General features: G+C 39.7%; 1 protein-coding gene across 1 annotated transcript in view; it reads left to right on the plus strand.

Moving 5' to 3' along the window:
• The window catches only part of DNAH8 (dynein axonemal heavy chain 8), a 429,487-nt gene that overhangs the window by 388,961 nt on the left and 18,989 nt on the right, over positions 1-21,537 (plus strand). Inside the window, exons 88-90 of the mRNA XM_060190815.1 lie at positions 84-240; positions 14,360-14,512; positions 14,611-14,800. Coding sequence (XP_060046798.1) covers positions 84-240; positions 14,360-14,512; positions 14,611-14,800 — 500 coding nt within the window. The remainder of the gene's footprint in view (positions 1-83; positions 241-14,359; positions 14,513-14,610; positions 14,801-21,537) is intronic.

Genomic DNA, 21,537 nt, shown 5'->3' on the forward strand with positions numbered 1-21,537 from the left:
GGATTCAAGTGATTAATTTTGTGATAGGCTTCCCTGAACATGTGTTGCCTGACTGCATTTGAACACATCTTTTTCCCTATCAGGTATCAGAGTAACACTGCTTCTGCTGTTCTTGAAACAATTACCAACATTCAACCCAAAGAGAGTGGAGGTGGAGTAGGAGAGACGAGGGAGGCCATTGTTTATCGATTATCTGAAGACATGTTGAACAAACTGCCTCCTGATTACATTCCTCATGAGGTAAGCTATGACCTTTGCCCTCCCTTCCTGGAGTACAGAGAGACTTTGGATTCCATAAAGCTGAACAGGGACAAATGTTTTAGCACCTTCTCTCTCTGTTCATTTCTCTTCTCATTATGATTCTTTTTTTTTTAAGTAGAACGTTTATTTATTGATTGATTGATTGATTTAATAATGGTCGACAAGACCATAGGATAAGAGGGCTACAATTCCACGCAATTCCCAACACCAGAGTTCCGTATCCCATCCCCTTCATTGGAAGCTTCCTTGTTCTTTATCCCCCTGGGCCATGGACCCAGGATCATTATGGGGTGCAGAAGGTGGAAGATTTGGCTTCATTTGTTCTCCTCTGCCTTGCTCTTTTTCATAATCTACACTTTTCTGCAGGGCTAGCTTCGCGGGCAGGAGAGAGACAACCAGGAACTCATGGCTGAGCGGGAACGCAATATGCCCTCCTCATTTATTGATCAGATATATCGCCTTTTATGTATCTCTTCACTGGAAGTGGCAAGGGGAAAGGAAATGACTAGGAGATGGGCGGAGCAAAAAAAGAGTGCGGACAGAACATAGAAAGCTTCCATCTAACCAGTGGGGATTAAACCAATACCCTGCAAGCAGGGTGGGTCTCGGGCAAGACAGTGATTATGTAAATAGATCACAGCATCAAGCAATGCAAGGGAACCTGACATGATCAACACGGATAGAAACAGAAGGGGTTTTTAGAAGAAGAATTAGCCAAAGGAGAAATGATGACCAACACTTTTCTGACATATTTTTTCTCTTCTGTTCTAGTCCATTTTCTTTCAGTCATCTTTACTGCACCATCCTCCAATCTATAGTTTCCTATTTCTTCTGATCCCCAGATTGAAGTCTCTCCTACCCAACCTTGCTGTGTTCATTCTTTGAAATTGCCCCTTGTTATGTTGCCTGTCTGCAATACTTTTGATTTTCTTAGCCCTTTTTATCCATCATTTAAAATGAGTTCACTTCCAGTTTGGATGGCAGTAGTTTCTGCTTCTTGAGCCTTCCAGGTGTTCATTTGTTAATCTAAATAAACTTTTTCTCATATGAAAAAAAAATCTCAAGATCCATTTACAAAATGATTGAGGGGGCCGGGTGGTGGCATACCTGGTTTGTGTACATGTTACAGTGTGCAAGGACCCAGGTTCGAGCCCCTGGTCCCCACCTGCAGAGGGAAAGCTTCACAAGTGGTGAAGCAGGGGCTACAGGTGTCTCTCTGTTTTTCTCTCCCCCTCTGTCACCCCCTTCCCTCTCCATTACTGGCTGTCTCTATGTAATAAAAAAAAATAAATTTTTTTAAATGATTGAGGATCCTGACTAGCTTTTGTCTGTGTAGGTTATAACTATTGATCAAATGCAGAAGAAATTTAAACTGTGAAATTTTAAGTATTTATTAGGTTATTATAAGATAACTTTTTTGCTTAAAATTATATTTTCTAAGACAAAAAATGGAATTGTCTCACATTTTTGTCAATCTCTTTAGTGACTGCTTTAATGAAAGATAACTAAGTTCTTAATTTTTAAATTCAGTCTGTTTTGATATCACATGCCATGTAGCCACTGGAAAACTTCACTGTGTATTCTTTTTTGTTAACACAGAATATTTTTATTGGGTGTATTACTGGTTTATAGTAGATACAGCTCTTGGTGCATATGTAAAATTTCTCAGTTTTCTATAGTACACTCTCATCTCCAGCCTACGTTCAGGTCCACTAGGTATTCTTTTTTTTTTAAATTACTTATTCAATAATGATTAATAGGAGTGTAGGGTAAGAAGGGTACAACTCCATATAATTTTCTTCATCGTATCCCATCCTCTCCACTGGAAGCTTCCCTATTCTTTATCTTTCTGAGAATATGGACTAGAATTCTTTATTGGGTGGAGAAGGTGGGAGCTCTGGCCTCTGTAATTCTGCTGAGCATGGTCATTGGCAGGTTGATCCATACTCCCAGCCTGTTTCTATCTTTCCCTAGTGGGATAGACCTGTAGGGAGGTGAGATTCCAGGACACATTGGTGAGGTCATCTGCTCAGGGAAGTCAGGATGGTGTAATGGTAGCATCTGCAACTTGATGGCTGAAAAGCAGTAATATATAAATCAGGACAAATTGTTTAATAAACAGGAACCTAAAGATAAGAATAGAGCTGATTGGACTAAGGTTCTTTGTATGAGAAGAAGCTAGGAAGTCTATTTTAGGTATATTCCAAGGTGCCCAGTTCCATTCCAGGTGGAGCACTTCTGAACAATGTTACAGATCCTTTCTTCTCCTCCCTCTCTTTCCTCCTCTGGCAAGCCAATAATGCATATATTGCTTCTTTTGAAGTCATACCCTATGTCTCTGTTGTTGTTTTCAGTATCTCTTAATCTCTACTTCAGATCTCTTACTTCTTTCTTAGTTTTCTCTAATTCATCCTCAATCTTGTTAATTCTATCTTCTGCCTCATTTATTCTATTCTCTCTCCCCCTGTTGTTTTCTGTAGCTCAGCTATTTTGTTACCCTGTTCTGCTACTGTATTAGCTTGCTCAACTAGTTGTGCTATTAGCTCAGCTATTTCAGCTTTCAGCTCTCTAATCACCTCCAGATAGTTAGTATTTTCTTTCTGAGTCTCATTTGCTGTTGCCCCATTTTAAATATTACTTTCAAACTCTTTCCTCACTCCTGTAACTAATGTCTCTATTAGTTTTTGGGATCTTCTCCTCATTCTTTTTTTTTAATATTTATTTTATTTATTTATTCCCTTTTGTTGCCATTGTTGTTTTATTGTTGTAGTTATTATTGTTGTTGTTGTTGGATAGGACAGAGAGAAATGGAGAGAGGAGGGGAAGACAGAGAGGAGGAGAGAAAGATAGACACCTGCAGACCTGCTTCACCACCTTTGAAGCGACTCCCCTGCAGGTGGGGAGCCGGGGTTCGAACCGAGATCCTTATGCCAGTCCTTGTGCTTTGCGCCAACTGCGCTTAACCTGCTGCGCTACAGCCCGACTCCCTCTTCTCCTCATTCTTATGTGCTTCTGCTTTTGAAGGTTTTTTTTAAATCTTGGCTTTTGTCCTGGTTCATTTCTCCAGTGTTTCTTCTTGGTTTAACCATTGTATATGATGTGTTATGAGGTCTCTTTCTCAGTACTATTTAATCCACTAAGCCTGGACTGACTTGTGTGTAAGTAAGGTACTTAAAGAGTTCACAGTATCGAAATTAACAGTTGCTTCAATGTTGTCTCAATCTTAGAGGTGAATAATGATGGCTGTTAAATCCTCTTTTGTTCTTTATCTTCCCTGCAATATATGGGATCCTGTGAGCTTTTTAACTATAAGTAGATTTAGAATGAAACAGAATAAGGATAAAGAAAGGATCCTGAAGGCTGCAAGAGAAAAACAAAGTGTCACAGAGGAAAACCCGTAAGATTAGAAGCAGATTTCTCTACACAAACACTAAAGGCCAGAAGAGAATGGCAAAATATATATTGAGCTCTCAAAAAAGGCTTTCACCCAAGACTACTGTATCCTGCTAGACTATCATTCAAACTAGATGAAGACGTAAAAACCTTATCTGACAAGCAACAGTTGAAGGAATCAACTATCACCAAGCCTGCCCAAAAAGAAGTTCTGAAAGGTCTTTTATAAACAATCACATCATCATCAAGCATACCATATATCAGAACACTCTAAAATTTTAGAATAATGGCATTAAAATATCTTCATTCTATAATATCAATAAATGTAAATGGCCTGAATCCACCTATTAAATGGCACAGAGTATGAAAATGGATCAGAAAACTCAACCCAACCATGTGCTGTTTGCGGGAATCCTACCTAACTCAACAAGATAAACACAGACTCAAAGTGAAAGGATGAAAAACTACCATACAAGCCAATGGACTCAAAAAAAGGGCAGGAACAGCTAGTCTCAGCCTGACATGATAGAACTTAAAGAAATTGTAAAAGATAGGGATGGACATGACTTAGTTCTCAGAGAATCAGTCAATCAAGAGGACTTAACAATTATTAACATCTATGCACCCAGTGAGAGGCCATCTAAATACATCAAACATCTACTGAAAGAGCTACAACAGTATATTAATAGCAACACAGTAATAGTAGGGGATTTCGGCACTCCTTGGATTTTAGACCAGAAACCATCAAATACTTAAGAGGAAAATATTGGCAGAACTCTTCTTAATGAAATGAGTCCAATTACAAAAAAAAAAAAAAAGTTGAACAATAAACACAAAGCAGAGCTTGGACTGGATCTGGTGTATTGCACCAAAGTAAAGGGAGTGGGGGAGGGTTCAGGTCCTGGAACCTGATGGCAGAGGAGGATCTAGAGGGGGGTTGAATTGTTATGTGGAAAACTGAGAAATGTGAACAAGGGTAGATGGCATAATGGCTATGCAAAGAGACTCTTATTCCTGAGGTTCCAAAGTCTCAGGTGCATGGTGAATTCACCTTCTTTACCCCATCTTAGGTGAAGCTTGAGGATATCATGTTAAGTGAGATAAGTCAGAAACAAAGGGATGAATATGGGATGATCTCACTCATAAACGTAAGTTAAAAAGCAAGATCAGAAGGGAAAATTCTAAATAGAACTTGGACTGGAGTTGGCGTATTACACCAAAGTAAAAGACTTTGGGGGAGGGGGAAGGGTTCAGGTCCTGAAACATGATGGCAGAGGAGGACCTAGTGGGGTTTGTATTGTTACATGGAAATATTATGCATGTACAAACTTGTATTTTACTGTTGACTATAAAACATAAATCCCTAAATAAAGAAATTAAAAAAAAAAAGTTACAGATCCTAGATATGGACCAGGGGCCAAGGGATAGGGTACATATCCACAGATACCCATAAGTTAGGGGAAAATGCATACCTTAAAGTAAAAGTGTTTAATAGTCTGAAGTGAATAGACTTATACTCAATAAGTGCAGAATTCAAGTGGAAAGACCTAAAAAAAAAGACACCATACAGTATTTAATCAAATATTCTCTACTTAGGCCTAGATACCCTCCTCTCATAGGCCCTACTCCACTTCCCCCAATCACTCTAAGTCTAACCTTGTCAGATAAAGTAAGGACTACAAAAGCTGAAAAATTGCCAGAGGCTGGCAAACTCTAATGATGGCCCTTTTGGTCACTACCAGGCCACTCCATCATCTGGGGCTTTAGTCAGGGAACCCTGGGATTCCCACATAGATATGATGGGCCTAGACCTCTAATAGATAATCTCTCTCTCTCCACCATCACTGGCCACTTAGATCAGGAACATTATCAAAAGCCCTTTTGTGGGTCTCTGCAGGACGTTGCCCTTAATATACAACAGCAATGGTAGAGACTGCCCCACTCTCTAAAGGGAGGTTGGGTCACCCTACTCTGTCACTCAAGGAAGACTGGTCCTGAAATGAGTGCAGCCTAGAATGTTTCCAGCTGTGACAATGGGCTACAAGCTAGATTGATAGGGATACAGGGGTTACATAGGCTCCGGTGCTAAATATGAATAAATATGGGCACTAGGTCAGATCAATGGGGCTTACAGTTAATGGTATTTATATACTTTTCCCATATTTGGGAGCTTCTCTCTGCCCTGATCCAGCTTTCTAGTCCTATTCTCAACTCTGACACAGTCTTCCCAGACAATACACATATCTCACTTGCATGTTAGCTGTCAGGCTCAGGCAAAAACTATAAAAATCCACTGTGTATTCTTAAGAAAATGAAAATAAAAGAGGCAAATCATATCCCAAGCATTACTATGAAAAAAATTAACCTTATAGAATCCCATCCTTAAGAGGATCTCAAGAACCTTCAGGCATCCCAGGCCATACTTGCTTGGTCAAAATATAATGCAGAAAGACAGATTATGTCCCTTTGGATCAGAGCTCTTTGGTCAGAGCTTTACCTGAGCCCTCGACTGGGTCAAGTCAAGTTTAAATCTTAAGTTCAGCTATTTCATTTTTTAAAAGTCAGAGACTGATGCCCTAATGCATATAGTCCCATGTCTACCCTGTTGTGCACCCTCATATCTGGGAAAAGATGAGAACCTTTGGGTTCCAGGACTTTCACCTGTAGCTGGGACAGTGGGAGATTATAGTTTGGAACCTGGGGTTCTTTTGAGGGTCAAACAGGTAGCTGTCCTGAATGTCTTCTTTAAGAACTCATCACAAGAGTGTTACATTGGACTAGCTACATAAAATTTTAATCTAGGGAGTTGGCTTTAGCGCAGCGGGTTAAGCGCAGGTGGCGCAAAGCACAAGGACCGGCATAAGGATCCCGGTTCGGACCTGGCTCCCCACTTGCAGGGGAATCGCTTCACAGGAGGTGAAGCAGGTCTGCAGGTGTCTTTCTCTCCCCCTCTCTGTCTTCCCCTCCTCTCTCCGTTTCTCTCTGTCCTATCCAACAACGACGACAATAATAACTACAACAATAAAACAACAATGGCAACAAAAGGGAATAAATAAATAAAATAAAATATTTTTAAAAATGTTTAAAAAAATTAATCTAATTAGTATTTGTTTATTTGAACATACCAGCTTAATTAAGATGGTTACCTTCTGATGAATAAAAGGTAGTACATTTTGTTTGGCTATAAAGTAAAATCTGTGTCTCTTATGATTCATGTAACTTAGTCATCTCTCAAAACTTAAAAACACCAGAGAAAGCATTATTTCCTATGGTGCTTTTCTACTACAGAAAGAAAGAGAGAAAGAAAGAAAGAAAGAGAAATTCCTTCACAAGTTAATCTACATCCCATCACCAAAATTTATGGGTTGATCCCCAATTATATACCAATCTCTACTGTGCTTTATGCTTGCTAAAAAAGCAAACAAAAGAAGCTGAAGTCTGGAAAGCAGCAGTGTTGGTGATTTCCTATTCTTCAAGATGCTGGAAATATTTTAATTACAAGTAGATAATCTGCTTATTCAGTTGAGTTTTAATCACTCCTAGAATAGAGTAGAACTCCTTGAATAGAGTAGAACAATCATTATTTTTAAGGACCCAGTTATACATTTAAAATTTTCTAAGACCCATGCTTTCTTAAACAGTTTAACAGTGGAGCAATAGTTGACAGTTTCAAGTGTCCATTATATATTAGATACCATTCGCAGTGCTTCATACACACTGCCATTTAGTCCTCTGGGCAATTCCAGAAGAAACTAAGCTAAGTGGTAGAACAAAATTTTGGGCATTAAATGATTTGATTCTAGAACCTGTGATCTTAACTATCAATAGTTTGTGCATGCAATGAGTACCTCAACCTGTAAAAATGTTTTATTTAATGACTAATTATATCACATAAACCTTTTTAAGAAATTCAAAGTTATCTTTTATCTGGTTTTGAGATAACCTTGGTTTACAAACCTGCGGATGTTTTAGAAGTATAGTAATTCCTCACTTCCTCAAAATGCATTACCCCACCACTTGCTCACCAATGCAACAATGTACCTACATCAAAGTTCATTCCAACCTCCCCCCACTCCACCCCTCAAAACATTTTGTTAATCTCATATCTACTGTTTTAGCCAACTACTTTCATCAATTAAGATGACCAAGTAAGATCACACATGTAAAAACATTAATACATTTTAAAAAGTTTTCTTACTGATTATAACAATTGTCCACTGTGTAGATACTGGTCAAAATACTAAAATTAGAGGCATCATGTAGAAACTGTTAAAGTGAGGAGATAGCATGTTTTAATAATCAAAATTTTATGTGATACCAGTGAATGAACCAAAGACTTCACACAGCACAATACTCCTGGCCCAATTTTTAATCAGTATTTTTGAGAAAGTAATATAGAGAGTAGAGAGAAAAGAAGAAAGAGAGAGAGAGAAGGAAAGAGAGACCAAAATATCGTTCTACTGCCCATGGAGTTTCCTTGGTGTTGTCCATGATGCTGTCATGTGATGTGAAGTACTAAATCGAGAGCCTTACCTACTGAGCTATCTCTTGAGTCTAGAGAAAATTGTGTTAATTAAAAATTTAGTAATATAGTTTCACACATAAGTGTATTGTATAATACCACACCCACCACCAAAATTCCAATGTTATTACACTAAAGAACCCCTTCTAATTACCACTTTCACATCTCCTGTTTCCTTCACTTACTACCAGAAGTTTCACAAAGTCTGAGTCAGTTTAGTTGTTTATATTCTACATATAAATGTTTTATAGTGATAATTGTCCTTCACTTTTTTACTTATTTTATTTAGTTTAGTCATTTCATGTCCCATCTATTTTAAGTTATGATGTCACCTTTTCTAATGACTAAGTAGTATTCCACTGAGTATATACTTTACAATTTTTCTTCAGTTTTTTAAATTATCTTTATTTACTTGATAGTGACAGCCAAAAATTGAGAGTAAGGGGAGATAAAGAGGGAGGGAGAAAGAAAGATATCTGCAAACACTTGTGAAGTTTTCTCCCACAGGTGGGGACTGGGAGCTTTAACCCAGGTCTTTGCGCATTGTAACATGCATGATCAACCAGATGTGCCACCAACCAGCACCCATCCCACAACTTTTTAAAATTCATTTCATTTATCTGTCCATAAGCATTTTGATTTTTTCTATATCTTAGCCATGGTGAGATTGTTTCCATATCTTAGATATTGTGAATAGTGTGACATTAAACGTAGGGATGCTTATATCTTTTGCAATTAGTGGTTTTTTGTTTGTTTTTTTTTTGTCCTTTGGGTAAATGCCTAAGAGTGGTATTTCAGGATCATAAGGCACTTCTTTTTTTTTTTTTTTTTAAGGAAGGGAAATGTTTTAAAATTTCTCTGTACTTACAATTGGTCATTGTATATGGTCTTCAAGAGATAGATGAACAATGTCTGCCTTCAAAGATTAAAAGAAACTGAGGGGGCTAGGAGCAAGTTCACCTTATGAATTACCCATTTTATCATGGAAAGGGCCTAGTTCCAAGCCCCTAGCCATCCTGCAGGAGCAGAATGTAATAGGGAAGCTGATGCTCCAAGTGTTGGGAGCCGTGCAGTAGTGTCTCTCTTTCTTATGTCTCTTACTGTCTTAAAAAAGAGTCTGCTGTGGAGTGGTTCTCAAGAAGGATGAGGTGAATCTTCTGAAGGAGTTAAAGGACCCTTACAATGAAAACTATTGTTAAAAGAAATAGAGAAAGGCACAATTTGTATAGCCCAAACCTGGAAACAGCCCAGCTGTCCAACAATAGACTAGTTGAGAAAAGTTGTGGTACGGGCAGTTGGGCGGTAGTGCAGCAGGTTAAGTGCAGGTGGCACAAAACGCAAGGACCAGCCTAAGGATCCTGGTTTGAGCCCCCGGATCCCCCCTTGTAGGGGAGTCGCTTCACAAGTTGTGAGGCAGGTCTGCAGGTGTCTATCTTTCTCTCCCCCTCTCTGTCTTCCCTCCTCTCTCCATTTCTCTCTGTCCTCTTCAACAACAATGACATCAATAACAACAATAATAACTACAACAATAAAAAAAAAAAAGAAAAGTTGTGGTATATATACACAATGGAATACTGTTCAGCTATAAAATAATGAATTCAGGGGTCAGGCAGTAGTGCAGTGAGTTAAGGCACATGGCGAAATGCAAGGACAAGGTAAGAATCCCAGTTCGAGCCCCTGGCTCCAGCAGGTCTGCAGGTGTCTTATCTTTCTCTACCTCTCTCTGTCTTCCCTTCCTCTCTCCATTTCTCTCTGTCCTGTACAACAACAATGACATCAGTAACAAGAATAATGATAACCACAACAACGATAAAAAAAAATAAAGAGCAACAAAAGGGGAAAAAACAGCCTCCAGGAGCAGTGGATTCATGGTGCAGGCACTGAGCCCCAGCAATAACCCTGGAGACAAAAGAAAAATAATGAATTCACCTTCTTTGCCTCATCTTGGACAGAGATTGAGGGAATCTTGTTAACTCAGGAAGAGAATGGTGATATGAAATGATCTCACTCGTAAGCAGAAGTTGAGAAATAATAACAGAAGGGGAAACACAAAGTAGAACTTGCATTGGGTTTGGTGTGCTGCATCAAAATAAAAGACTGTTGGCGGAGGAGTGGAGTTCAAGTCCTGGTGGAGGGGGACCTGGCTGGGGGGTTAGGGTGTTTTGTATAAAATAGGTATTTCACACATGTACCGACAACATGTACTTACTTTATTTACTGTAAGTCATTAATCCTCCCAATAAAAATTTTTTAAAAAAGAAATAAAGAAGGACACACAGAAATGGAAGCACATTCCTTGTTCCTGGATTGGAGAAACAAACAACATTAAAATGAGCCCCGCTTCCCCACAGCCCTGCCCCACTAGGGAAAGAGGGGGTATGGATCGACCTACCAATGCCCATGTTTAGCAGGGAAGCAATTACAGAAACCAGACCTTCCACCTTCTGCATCCCACAATGACCCTGGGTCCATACTCCCAGAGGGATAAAGAATAGGAAAGCTATCAAGGGAGGGGATGGGGTATGGAGTTCTGGTGGTGGGAATTGTGTGGAGTTGTACCCTTCTTATCCTGTGTTTTTTGTCAGTGTTTCCTTTTTATAAATAAAAATTTAAAAAGAAAAAAAAATGACCACTCTACCAAAATAGATTTACTATTTCAATATAATCCATTTCAAGAAGATTCCTATGTCATTTTTCAAGCAAATTGAACAACTTGTCCAAATATTTATGTGTAGACACACACACACACACACACACACACAAATCAAAAATAGCTGAAGCTCTTCTGAGAAAAAAAAAGGAAAAATATGGAGGTGTCATATTCCACAACTTCATTTTATACTACAAAACATAGTAATCAAAAACAGCATAGTACTGGAATAAAAATAAACACTTGGATTCTTCTTCTAGCGTTTGCCGACACTTGGATTAATGGAATAGAATTGAGAGCCCACACATATACAGCCATCTAATATATGACAAGAGGGCCAAAACCATTGGGTTAAAAAAGTCCTCTTCAACAGATGGTGCTGGGAAACTTGTACAGCCAGCCACATGTAGTAAAGTGAAACTAGAATACCACCTAACACCACACACCAAAGTCAAATCAAAATGGATCAAAAATCTGGATATTAGACCAGAAGCTCATTCACCACATCAATAAAAGCAAAGCCAAAAACCAAATGATTATCTCAATAGATGCAGAGAAAGCCTTTGACAAAATCCAACACCCATTCATGCTCAAAACCCTACAAAAAATGGGAATAGATGGGAAATTCCTCAAGATAGTGGAATCCATATATAGCAAACCTACAGCCAACATCATACTCAATGGACAGAAGCTGAAAGCATCCCCCCTCAGATCAGGGACTAGACAGGGCTGTCCACTGTCACCATTACTGTTCAACATAGTATTGGAAGTTCTTGCCACAGCAATCAGGCAAGAGAAAGAAATCAAAGGAATACAGATTGGAAGGGAAGAAGTCAAGCTCTCACTATTTGCAGGTGGTTATCTTTTGAAGATGGAAGGTTGAGGATACACAACTTCGGTAATGAGTGTGGTGTGGAACTATACAATATAATCTTACAATCTTGTAACCTAGTATTAGCCAAAAATTAAAAATTAAATGAAAAATTAAAATGAAAAAACAAAGGGGTAAAAAAGAAGAGTCAAAGCAATGAAATACTACAGATATACAGATATAAAGGTTCAGTAAAAACCCTGGTGACAAAACAAACTCTCTCTTTCTCTCTCTCTCTCTCTCTCTCTCTCTCTATATATATATATATATATATATATACACATATATATATCACATATATATATGTTTATAAAAGTTTGCTCAAACTTACTTTGTATGGTGAGAGCACAGGATTGGTCCTACTTTGGGGTAATATTAGCTGTCCAAGGTTGATTGGGGTCACTTGACCAAGACTTTTGTTCTGATGGCAACCTGCAGGAACTGAGTGTAAGGGATGTCACTAACTGGATTACATTCTGGGAGGGAGTTTATATTGAGTCATTCAAAATCCTTCCTCTTCCAAGATCACTTACTTTTTATTAGAATAGATGTATTCCTGAAAATGTGGTTGTGAAGTGAATTTTGTAAATTGAAATGTAATTATACTATTGACTTCCATAGTAAAAAGAAGCACCACATTTCTCTAGAATAGACTCCCTGGTCCCAGAAACATAATGAAAATCCTATATACACTGACAGAAAAATCTTTCATTTTATTACTAACAAGACAATTTTAGGCTGGAATAATAGTTATGCTCAAAATAAAATCAGTCTTAACATTACAATTTTTAGATTTATGTTTTTCCCTAGACATGTCTTTTTTGTAAGAGACGATTCTTGTTCAAAACCTTAAGTAGGGGGCCAGGTGTTGGCACACCTGGTTGAGTGCATATGTTATAGTGCACAAGGACCCATGTTTAAGCCTCTGGTTCCCACCTGCAGGGGGAGAACTTTGCAAGTGGTGAAACAGTGTTGCAGGTGTCTGTCTCTCTCCCTCTCTATCACTCCCTTCCCTCTTCATTTCTGGCTGTCTCTATCCAATAAATAAATAAAGATAACTTAAATTTTTTTTAAAATAAAATAAAACCTTAAGCAGGCCAAAGCTATTTGTTTGGGGATGTTATCATGCTAAAAGCTACCTGAGTTATTGATTTGACACTGAAGCCAGTCTCTCAGTTCTCCACTTGTGTGGGGTTACAAAAATATTTCCATTATTTTTCCTTTCCTTTAAGTGTGAACTTTCACACAGTAGTCATGGTCTAAAGGGAATGAAACATGCTGTTCAGTCACTAGAGGCTTAAAGGCTCTGGGTGGAGATGAGGTCAATACAGTGGAGCCAGTAAAGACGTAAGTTCTAATATCAGGACATTTTTAGGACATTACCTGAAGGTTGATATAGTGGACTGGATTATAGGATTTTCACTGATATGTTTGACTGTGGTTTCAGCATCATTTGTACTACTTGCACAGTAGGCCTGTCCAGGTTTTCTGGTCTCACTGCTTCTCTCTGAGGTTTTATTTCACTTCTTTTTCTAGCGTTTGCCCTTCTTCCGTAGCCAGTCAACAGCGTCAGGTTGAGCCTGATGTAAAGTTTCGAGACAGTTTATTTCACTGACCCATATGCATTGCTCACTGGAGAGTGTCCCAACTTCAGTAAAGCGGAGGTGTTCATTGCTAAGTAGGACATTTCTGCATCATGCCAGGAAACATGTTTGGTGGAGTGAGGAGGCTGGTCCAGTCAACAACACTCAAACCTGTAAGCCTATTTATCTATAAGATCCCTGACTCAGGAAAGGGCAGTGGACATCTCTAGCCTAGAATCCTACAATTTACTGGCTTTGCAGTGATTCTGAATTCTCTCCCACTCTGTGCTGGTGTCCTTACTCTTCCTATTCTGGCATCTCTTTGACTGTGGTCAGCAGAAAGTTCAAATATCTCTGAGTGCTTGCCATCTCTGGAGTCAGTCTTTAGGAATATGTCACTAAATTGAAATATATGCATGTACAGGCTTAGTTCCAATAATTCATGTATTTTATAGTTCCCATAGGTTTTATATTGATCCTTTCAGAATGTCAATAAATGATTATACCAGAAGGAACAAGTGACAGGTGCTTAATGAGTCTTCCACAAAGTCAAATTTATCATTGATTAGATTAGGAAAGGCTCACCTTGGTCACAAAGCAACCATAATCTTAGGAAACTTCACCTAATCATACTTATTGGTAACTTTTATATTTGACTGTGTTAGCTTTCTGTGACATTTCTAATAGCTACTTGGCTAGCATTGTGAAAAATGTATTCCACACTGTTCTCCTGCAAAGATTACATTGCAAAATAATATTTAGCTGACACTTAGTACTTAGTCGTTTGAAAGGGGAAAAAGATACAATTTTTATTTAGGCTTTTAAAAGTACGTTTCCAATTATCAACTAAGTACAATCAGTAGAAAATAAAAATCATTTTAGTTGAACAGCAGTTTTTGAAACCTAAAAAATGGAGAATTTAATAGCAAGTTTGGTTCTGCAAGAGATATTTTAGAGTTCATTTGGGTTGGTAGAGACAAATCTAAAGAAAGAAAAAGAACAGAGAAAAAAGAAATCATGGGAAGAGAAGTGACAGATGATAATATAGCTCCTTTATTCTATTGTATGCTTTGTTTTAGGTGAAAGCTCGGTTGATGAAGATGGGACACCTTAACTCAATGAATATATTTCTTAGGCAAGAAATTGACAGAATGCAGAAAGTCATCTCAATACTTCGCTTTAGCCTGAGTGATCTAAAATTAGCCATTGAAGGAACAATCATTATGAGTGAGGTGAGCTTCTCTTATCTCAGTGACCATCTTCCTCTTTTGTTGATTTTTTTTTTGTTTCTTTGTTTGCTTTTCACTTACTTCAACTTTATCCATTTTAGAATTTGAGAGATGCCCTGGACAACATGTATGATGCTCGTATACCTCAGCTTTGGAAAAGAGTATCCTGGGATTCATCTACTCTGGGCTTCTGGTTTACTGAACTTTTGGAAAGAAATGCACAGTTTTCAACTTGGATATTTGAAGGGAGGCCCAATGTGTTTTGGATGACTGGTTTCTTTAATCCCCAAGGTATGTGCTCATGGGAAAGTAAGCAAACTTGGAACGTGCGTGTAGGTGTGTAGAAGCGTTGTGTGATAAATGTTTCAACAGTTTATTTTCCTCTATTTGTTTTGCAAATTCAGTCTGAAATTCTTTCTGCCATGTTGGTTCCACAACATGGTGGTAAAAATTTCCCCTTTATCCTCCCTTCCTTCAACAAGTTTGTGGTTTAGGGCATGATAAGTAGTTAAAAAAAAAAAAAGTTTCACGTAAGTTTTCTTTTTTTTTTTCTCCTTTATTTCCTTCTTTCTTTCATTATTTTTAATTATTGATTTAATAATGATTTACAAGACTGTAGGATAAGAGGGGGTACAATTCCACACAATTCCCACTACCAGAGTTCCATATTCCAGCCCCTCCATTGGAAGTTTTCCTATTCTTTGTGCCCCTATAGAATGGACCCAGCATCATTATAGGGTGTTGAAGGTGGAAGGTCTGGCTTCTGTAATTGCTTTTCTGCTGGACATGGGCATTGACAGGTCAATCCATACTCCTAGCCTGTTTCTATCTTTCCCTGGTGAGGTAGGGCTCTGGGGTGGTGGGGTTCTAGGACACATTGGTGAGGTCATCTACCCAGTGAAGTCAGGTTGGCATCATGGTAGAGTTCGCAACTTGGTGGCTGAAAAAGCATTAAGATCTAAAGCAGAACAAATTGTTTAATAATCAGGAATCTAAATGTAAAACTATAGCAGATGAGATTTGGAGTCTCCATTTTGGAAAAGGCTAATAGGTCTGTTTTAGGTATATTCCAAGGAGCCCATGACTTTATTAATTTTTGCCTGAACCCAACAGCTAACATGCAGGGGGGCAAGTATTCATTTTTAAGTGTTCATGGAAAAGACTAAAATGGAGCACCAAATTTATTCTTGGAGTACAGAAAATGAGACTTGCATGATGAGAAAGGAAGGAAGGAAGAAAGAAAGGAAAGAAAAGAAAAGGAAAGGAAAGAAAAGAAAAGAAAAGAAAAGAAAAGAAACGAGAAGAGAAAAAAGAGAAGAAAAGAAAAGAACATGTGGCAAATTTTTCAGTGAACTTTGGGGGGCCTATCCTAACAAATTTTTTTTTATTTCTGAAAGAGTTCTTTATGATTCCACTTCATTAATTCCTTCATTCTAGAAGTATTTACTGAGTAATTACTGACTAAATGTCATAAAGTTCTTACTGAAGCACAACTTTTTGTCTTCCTACAATATACTTTTACTTTACATCATCCATGATCACAGTGAAGGTATGTTTTCTTTACAGTTTGGCCCCTTAGTAGTAATACAATGTAAGAAGCATTCACAGGTATACACTTACTGTTAATATCAGTAATATAGTCAAATCTCATAGAAAATAATGTTGAAAAAAATAATGTTGAGTAAAGTAAATAAACAAAAATTACAGTGCATTGTTGTTAATATTCGGAAGGCTCTTGCCGGGCAGTTTAGCTTCATGGGCGGGTAACAGAGACGCGGAGACAACAGCTGGGCAGGGAAGCTGTATTTCTTTATTCAGGAACAACGATTCATAAACTAAGACAAACTAATCACCAAACAGAACTCTGCTGTCTCTTTGCAGCGGCGCAAGCACTCTCTCTCTTACTCTCGAACTCAGGAACTCCCTCTTACTCTGGAACTCTGGAACTCTCCTATTGGGGAACCCTCTCAAACTCTTCCACTGTGGAACTCTCTCTTACTCTGTAACTCTGAAACTCTCGAACTCAGGAACTCAGGAACCCTCCAACTCAGGAACTCAGGAACTCTGCCCTCAGGAACCCTCTCTCGGGGTTCCTTGGGGCGGAGTTCCTGAGTTCCTGAATTGGAGGGTTCCTGAGTTCCTGAGTGCTAGAGTTTCAGAGGGTTCCCCAGTACGAGAGTTCCGGAGTTCCAGAGTTGGAGAGTTCCCGAGTTACAGAGTAAGAGAGAGTGCTTGCGCCGCCGCAAAGAGACAGCAGAGTTCTGTTTGGTGATTAGTTTGTCTTAGTTTATGAATTGTTGTTCCTGAATAAAGAAATACAGCTTCCCTGCCCAGCTGTTGTCTCCGCGTCTCTGTTACCCGCCATGAAGCTAAACCGCCCGGCAAGAGCCACCGAATTTTAACAGCAAATGGCGCCCACGTGGACCTGACCTGCGCATCTCTCAGATAAGTAAAGACAATTTGGCTACCTATGCACTATGGCCTTCTCTTCTGCTTGTGAAGAGATCTCCAAAGGCCTCTGCTCTTTCTTCACGAGACTGTTTTGCTGTTTCTGGAACATTTATCTCTGGACCACTCTGTGGTTTCCACTCGCTCAGGCGAACTCAGAACAGCCAGCAGCAAGAGCCAGCGGGTGGGAGGCGAGGCGCGGAGCTGCCGTTTCCACCTGGTTAAACAGCCAGCCAGCCGGCTGCGCCCAGACAACCCCGCGCACCGCGCCCGCAGCCCCGCAGCCCCGCAGCCCGCAGGAGGCCGAAGCCAGCACACAAGAGCCCCTGGAGCCCGAGGCCAACACGCAAGAGCCCGAGGCCAACACGCAAGAGCCCGAGGCCAGCCCACAGGAGCCGGCTCTCCACCGCGTGGCGCAGGGCACTGGATGTGTGATCCCTCCACGCTGCTCGGCCACTGCGAACAGGGCAGCAGACATGGCAGGGCCATGGGGCAGGGCCGCGGCGGCCTATCATGGCCGCCACCCCTGGGCTCCTAGGCCCACGCCTTCTACAAAACTGGCCTGCCTGCCCTCTTGCTATGAATTCTGGAACCATCCCGGGCCTCCCGGACCCCCGGGCTCCCTGCCGAAACTGGGCACACGAGATCTCCAGCCGCCGGTCCCGTCTGAAGGCAGACAAGCTGGAGTATGCAGAGATTTGTGCAGAGATCGCAACCTGCAATTCCTAGAAGTGGAGCTGCTCGGGAATGGAGCTGCGTGGGAAGCCACCTCCGAATGGTGACCCCCCCCCCAACCACTAAGACAGTACAGATTTAAATTCGTGTTTAAAATGACATGTCTTCGTAACAAAGGTTTGTCTCCTTGTGTATTAATGACCATGTTTATGTATATGTTTAAAGTTTGGTAAACAGTAGCTTTAAGGCTAAATTCTTACTAGTCAAAGTTAAATGAAAAAGGTTTTCAACGTAATTCTCATAAAGATAAAATTAACTTACATTTAAAGTCTAAGGTAAAAATTAGTTAATCAATATATTTTAACTAAGTTAGTCTAAACAAAAGGTTAAATAGACTTGTTGATGTGTAAAACTCTCCGTTACCTTCTCTATTAGAAATGGTAGATCGCACAATGGCTATGCTAATTATTCTCATGCCTGAGGTTTCCTCTCCGGCCCACACCTAGGGTGTGTCTCCATCTTGAATGGGTGTAACAAAAGGTTAAAAGACGTTGTTGATATGTAAAAGTCTCAAATTCCTTCTCTATTAGAAACGTTGGATCATGCAGTAGATATGCTAATAACAAGTTTTGTTTCATAGTAAGTAAGTTGCAGCCAGCTGCCTGTGGGACTCTAGGCCGTTCCCCACCCCCAGGCAAATGCCCGTCGAGGCAAGTAGCCCCCCAGAGGCAAGAAATGTTTTTTTTTAAGCTGATAAAGTTTAGTTTGTGCCAGTTTCTTTTTTAAAAAATACCTGTACGATATAAGTTTCTGCTTACCCCACACCCTTGATACTATAGTCATTTAGTTAAAAAGAAAAGGGGTAATTGTTGTATTCTTTACATTGGGTAGTTCTTCCCCGCCAAGAGAATTGCATCAGTCCTGTTAATTTCGCGGGCCTGCTTGGCCCCGCCCCAAGGAACCCCGAGAGAGGGTTCCTGAGTCCGAGAGTTCCTGAGTTCGAGAGTTTCAGAGTTACAGAGTGAGAGTTCCAGTGTGCCAGAGTTTCAGAGGGTTCCCCAGTACGAGAGTTCCAGAGTTCCAGAGTTGGAGAGTTCCCGAGTTACAGAGTAAGAGAGAGTGCTTGCGCCACCGCAAAGAGACAGCAGAGTTCTGTTTGGTGATTAATTTGTCTTAGTTTGTGAATCGTTGTTCCTGAATAAAGAAATACAGCTTCCCTGCCCAGCCGTTGTCTCCACGTCTCTGTTACCCGCCGTGAAGCTAAACCGCCCGGCAAGAGCCTCCGAATTTTAACAACAGTGCATACATGCTGTATACACTGTAATATGTGTGCAGTGTATCCTTCACTTATACAAAGACCGGCAGTAATCCAAAAAGATTAGGATAGAGGTTACCCTTAATAGGAAAAGTAGGGCCAGGCAGTGGCACACACATTACAGTGTGCGAGAACCCAGGTTTAAGCCGCTGATCCCTACCTGCCGGGGGAAAAGCTTCACGAGTGTGAGGTAGAGCTGTATGTGTCTCTCTGTCTCTTCACCTCTCTACCTCCCCCTCCTCCCTCTCTCTCTCTCTCTCTCCCCAATAATAAATAAATTACTATCTTTAAAAGTAGGGAAAATAATTATTAAATATCACTAGGAGATTTCTGTATTTCTTGATCTGGATATTTTTAGATAGCTGTATTCCCTTGGTGAAAATTCATATAACTACACTATTGATATGTATACTTTACATTGTATAGTTAATACTTTGATAAACAGTATATACAGCAAAATTATAGTTAGTTGTCCATATATATATATATATATATATATTCATTCACTTCTTTCATTTACAATACCATAATATTTTCTAAATTTAAAATCCTAATTCTGGCGCTTCCTGTGAACATAGAAACTTATACATAGTTGACTACTGTGCCAATAGACCTTAGTTGTGTAAAGGATAGCCTGAGCTTTTGCTTATTTATTTGTCCTAGAATTTCTATTGAATTTGGGAAGGAAATGTTTTTCTTACGAGATCAGCCGTGTTCAAGGTGGTATGGCCATAAACGGAAATGTTCTTGTGATGGTTCTCAGATTGCATGGGTCTGTTTATGGGTCTCTTTCCTCCTTACAAGCCCTCAATTTGAGTAAGTTGCCACTAGGTAATTCCTGACTGGGAGCCTGAAGAAATAGCAGTTAACTTAATTAAGATTGTTTAACCACCTTCCATTTGCCAGCCCCTCTGCTAGGAGCTTTCAATAGAGAGAGATCTGAGATCAGATTACTGCCCTAAAGGAGACCATAATCAGGTTGGTAAGATAGACTTGTCAGAAACTTTAGCTTAATGTGATAAGTGCTCCACCCAGGCAAGAACTAAGTGCCACACTAGTGTAGAAGACAGAGAGATGAATTTAGCCAAGGCTGAGCTTGATAAGAAAATAAAAAAGGAAACACACATTTGTCATTTAGACTTGGCAGAACATCCAAGTGGGCAGGTATGTGGGCAGAGTTAAAGGTAAAGGTAAAGGGCAAGAAACCAGTGATTTTTTTTAAGTGAGGTCATATTTTTGTTATTCAAAATACAAGGGAATGGAATGACTTATCCCTGGCTTTCTAAAAGCATAGATGACTGAGTTGTATACCATAGCCATAGCGTGCAATTTCTCATTGATTGCTTTCAATTTTCATTAAAAGTATTACACAAAGTAGCAGACTATTAAGAGAAACTAATCTTTGTTACTACTTCCTATGAGTCATAAACTTAAAAAAAGAGTCATAAACTAGAACAATATTTATTTTTTCTGAGTTTTGGGGGATTAATGGTAGTTTCCAAAATTATAATATTATAGGCCATAGTTCCATACCACACACACCACCAAAGTTCTGTGCCCCCACTATCCTCATGATAACTACCATAGTTTAGGGCAATATTTAAAGAAATAAAAATACAGATGTCCAGTTAACTCCTTGTCTTTACTTGTTAATAACTCCAGTGCTCTCTCTTTTCTTCATTTCTGTGTTTAAGTTAAGCTTAGATTCTTTTATCATCTTCATGTCTCAGAAAATTCTGGTCTATCCAAGGATCCTACTCTTTGAAATGAGAGAAGAGGTCAACTTTCCCTACACGCTTGAGTTGAGGGACACATTATTTTCTTTTTTTTTAAATTTTATTTATTTATTTTAATTTATTTTTTATTTAAGAAAGGATAAATTAACAAATCCATAGGGTAGGAGGGGTACAACTCCACACAATTCCCACCACCGAATCTCCATATCCCACGCCCTCCCATGATAGCTTTCCCATTCTCTATCCCTCTGGGAGCATGGACCCAGGGTCATTGTGGGTTGCAGAAGGTGGAAGGTCTGGCTTCTGTAATTGCTTCCCCACTGAACATGGGCATTGACTGGTCGGTCCACACTCCCAGTCTGCCTCTCTCTTTCCCTAGTAGGGTGGGTCTCTGGGGAAGCGGAGCTCCAGGACATATTGGTGGGGTCCTCAGTCCAGGGAAGCCTGGCCGGCATCCTGATGGCATCTGGAACCTGGTGGCTGAAAAAAGAGTTAACATACAAAGCCAAACAAATTGTTGAGCAATCATGGACCCAAAGCTTGGAATAGTGGAGAGGAAGTGTTGGGGGGTACTCACTGCAAACTCTAGTGTACTTCTGCTTTTAGATATATATTTTGCAGTAGTTTATGGATACATGTGAATATATGCTCTCTCTCACAGAAATTGGTGTATATCTAGGTTTTGGGACTTTGTTAGAAAGTGATCCACCTGGGATGGAATTAGAGAATACTATGAAAGGAAAGGTCTCACCTGAGTAATGAAGCTGAAGGGTTGTCATTCCACACGTGAAGTCTCTGGACACAGTCTGAAGTGAAGCATGTTGAGGTGGCAATTGTTGTGTTGATTAGGTTGT

The sequence above is a fragment of the Erinaceus europaeus genome, chromosome 4, assembly GCF_950295315.1.
Source record: "Erinaceus europaeus chromosome 4, mEriEur2.1, whole genome shotgun sequence".
Taxonomy (NCBI): domain Eukaryota; kingdom Metazoa; phylum Chordata; class Mammalia; order Eulipotyphla; family Erinaceidae; genus Erinaceus; species Erinaceus europaeus.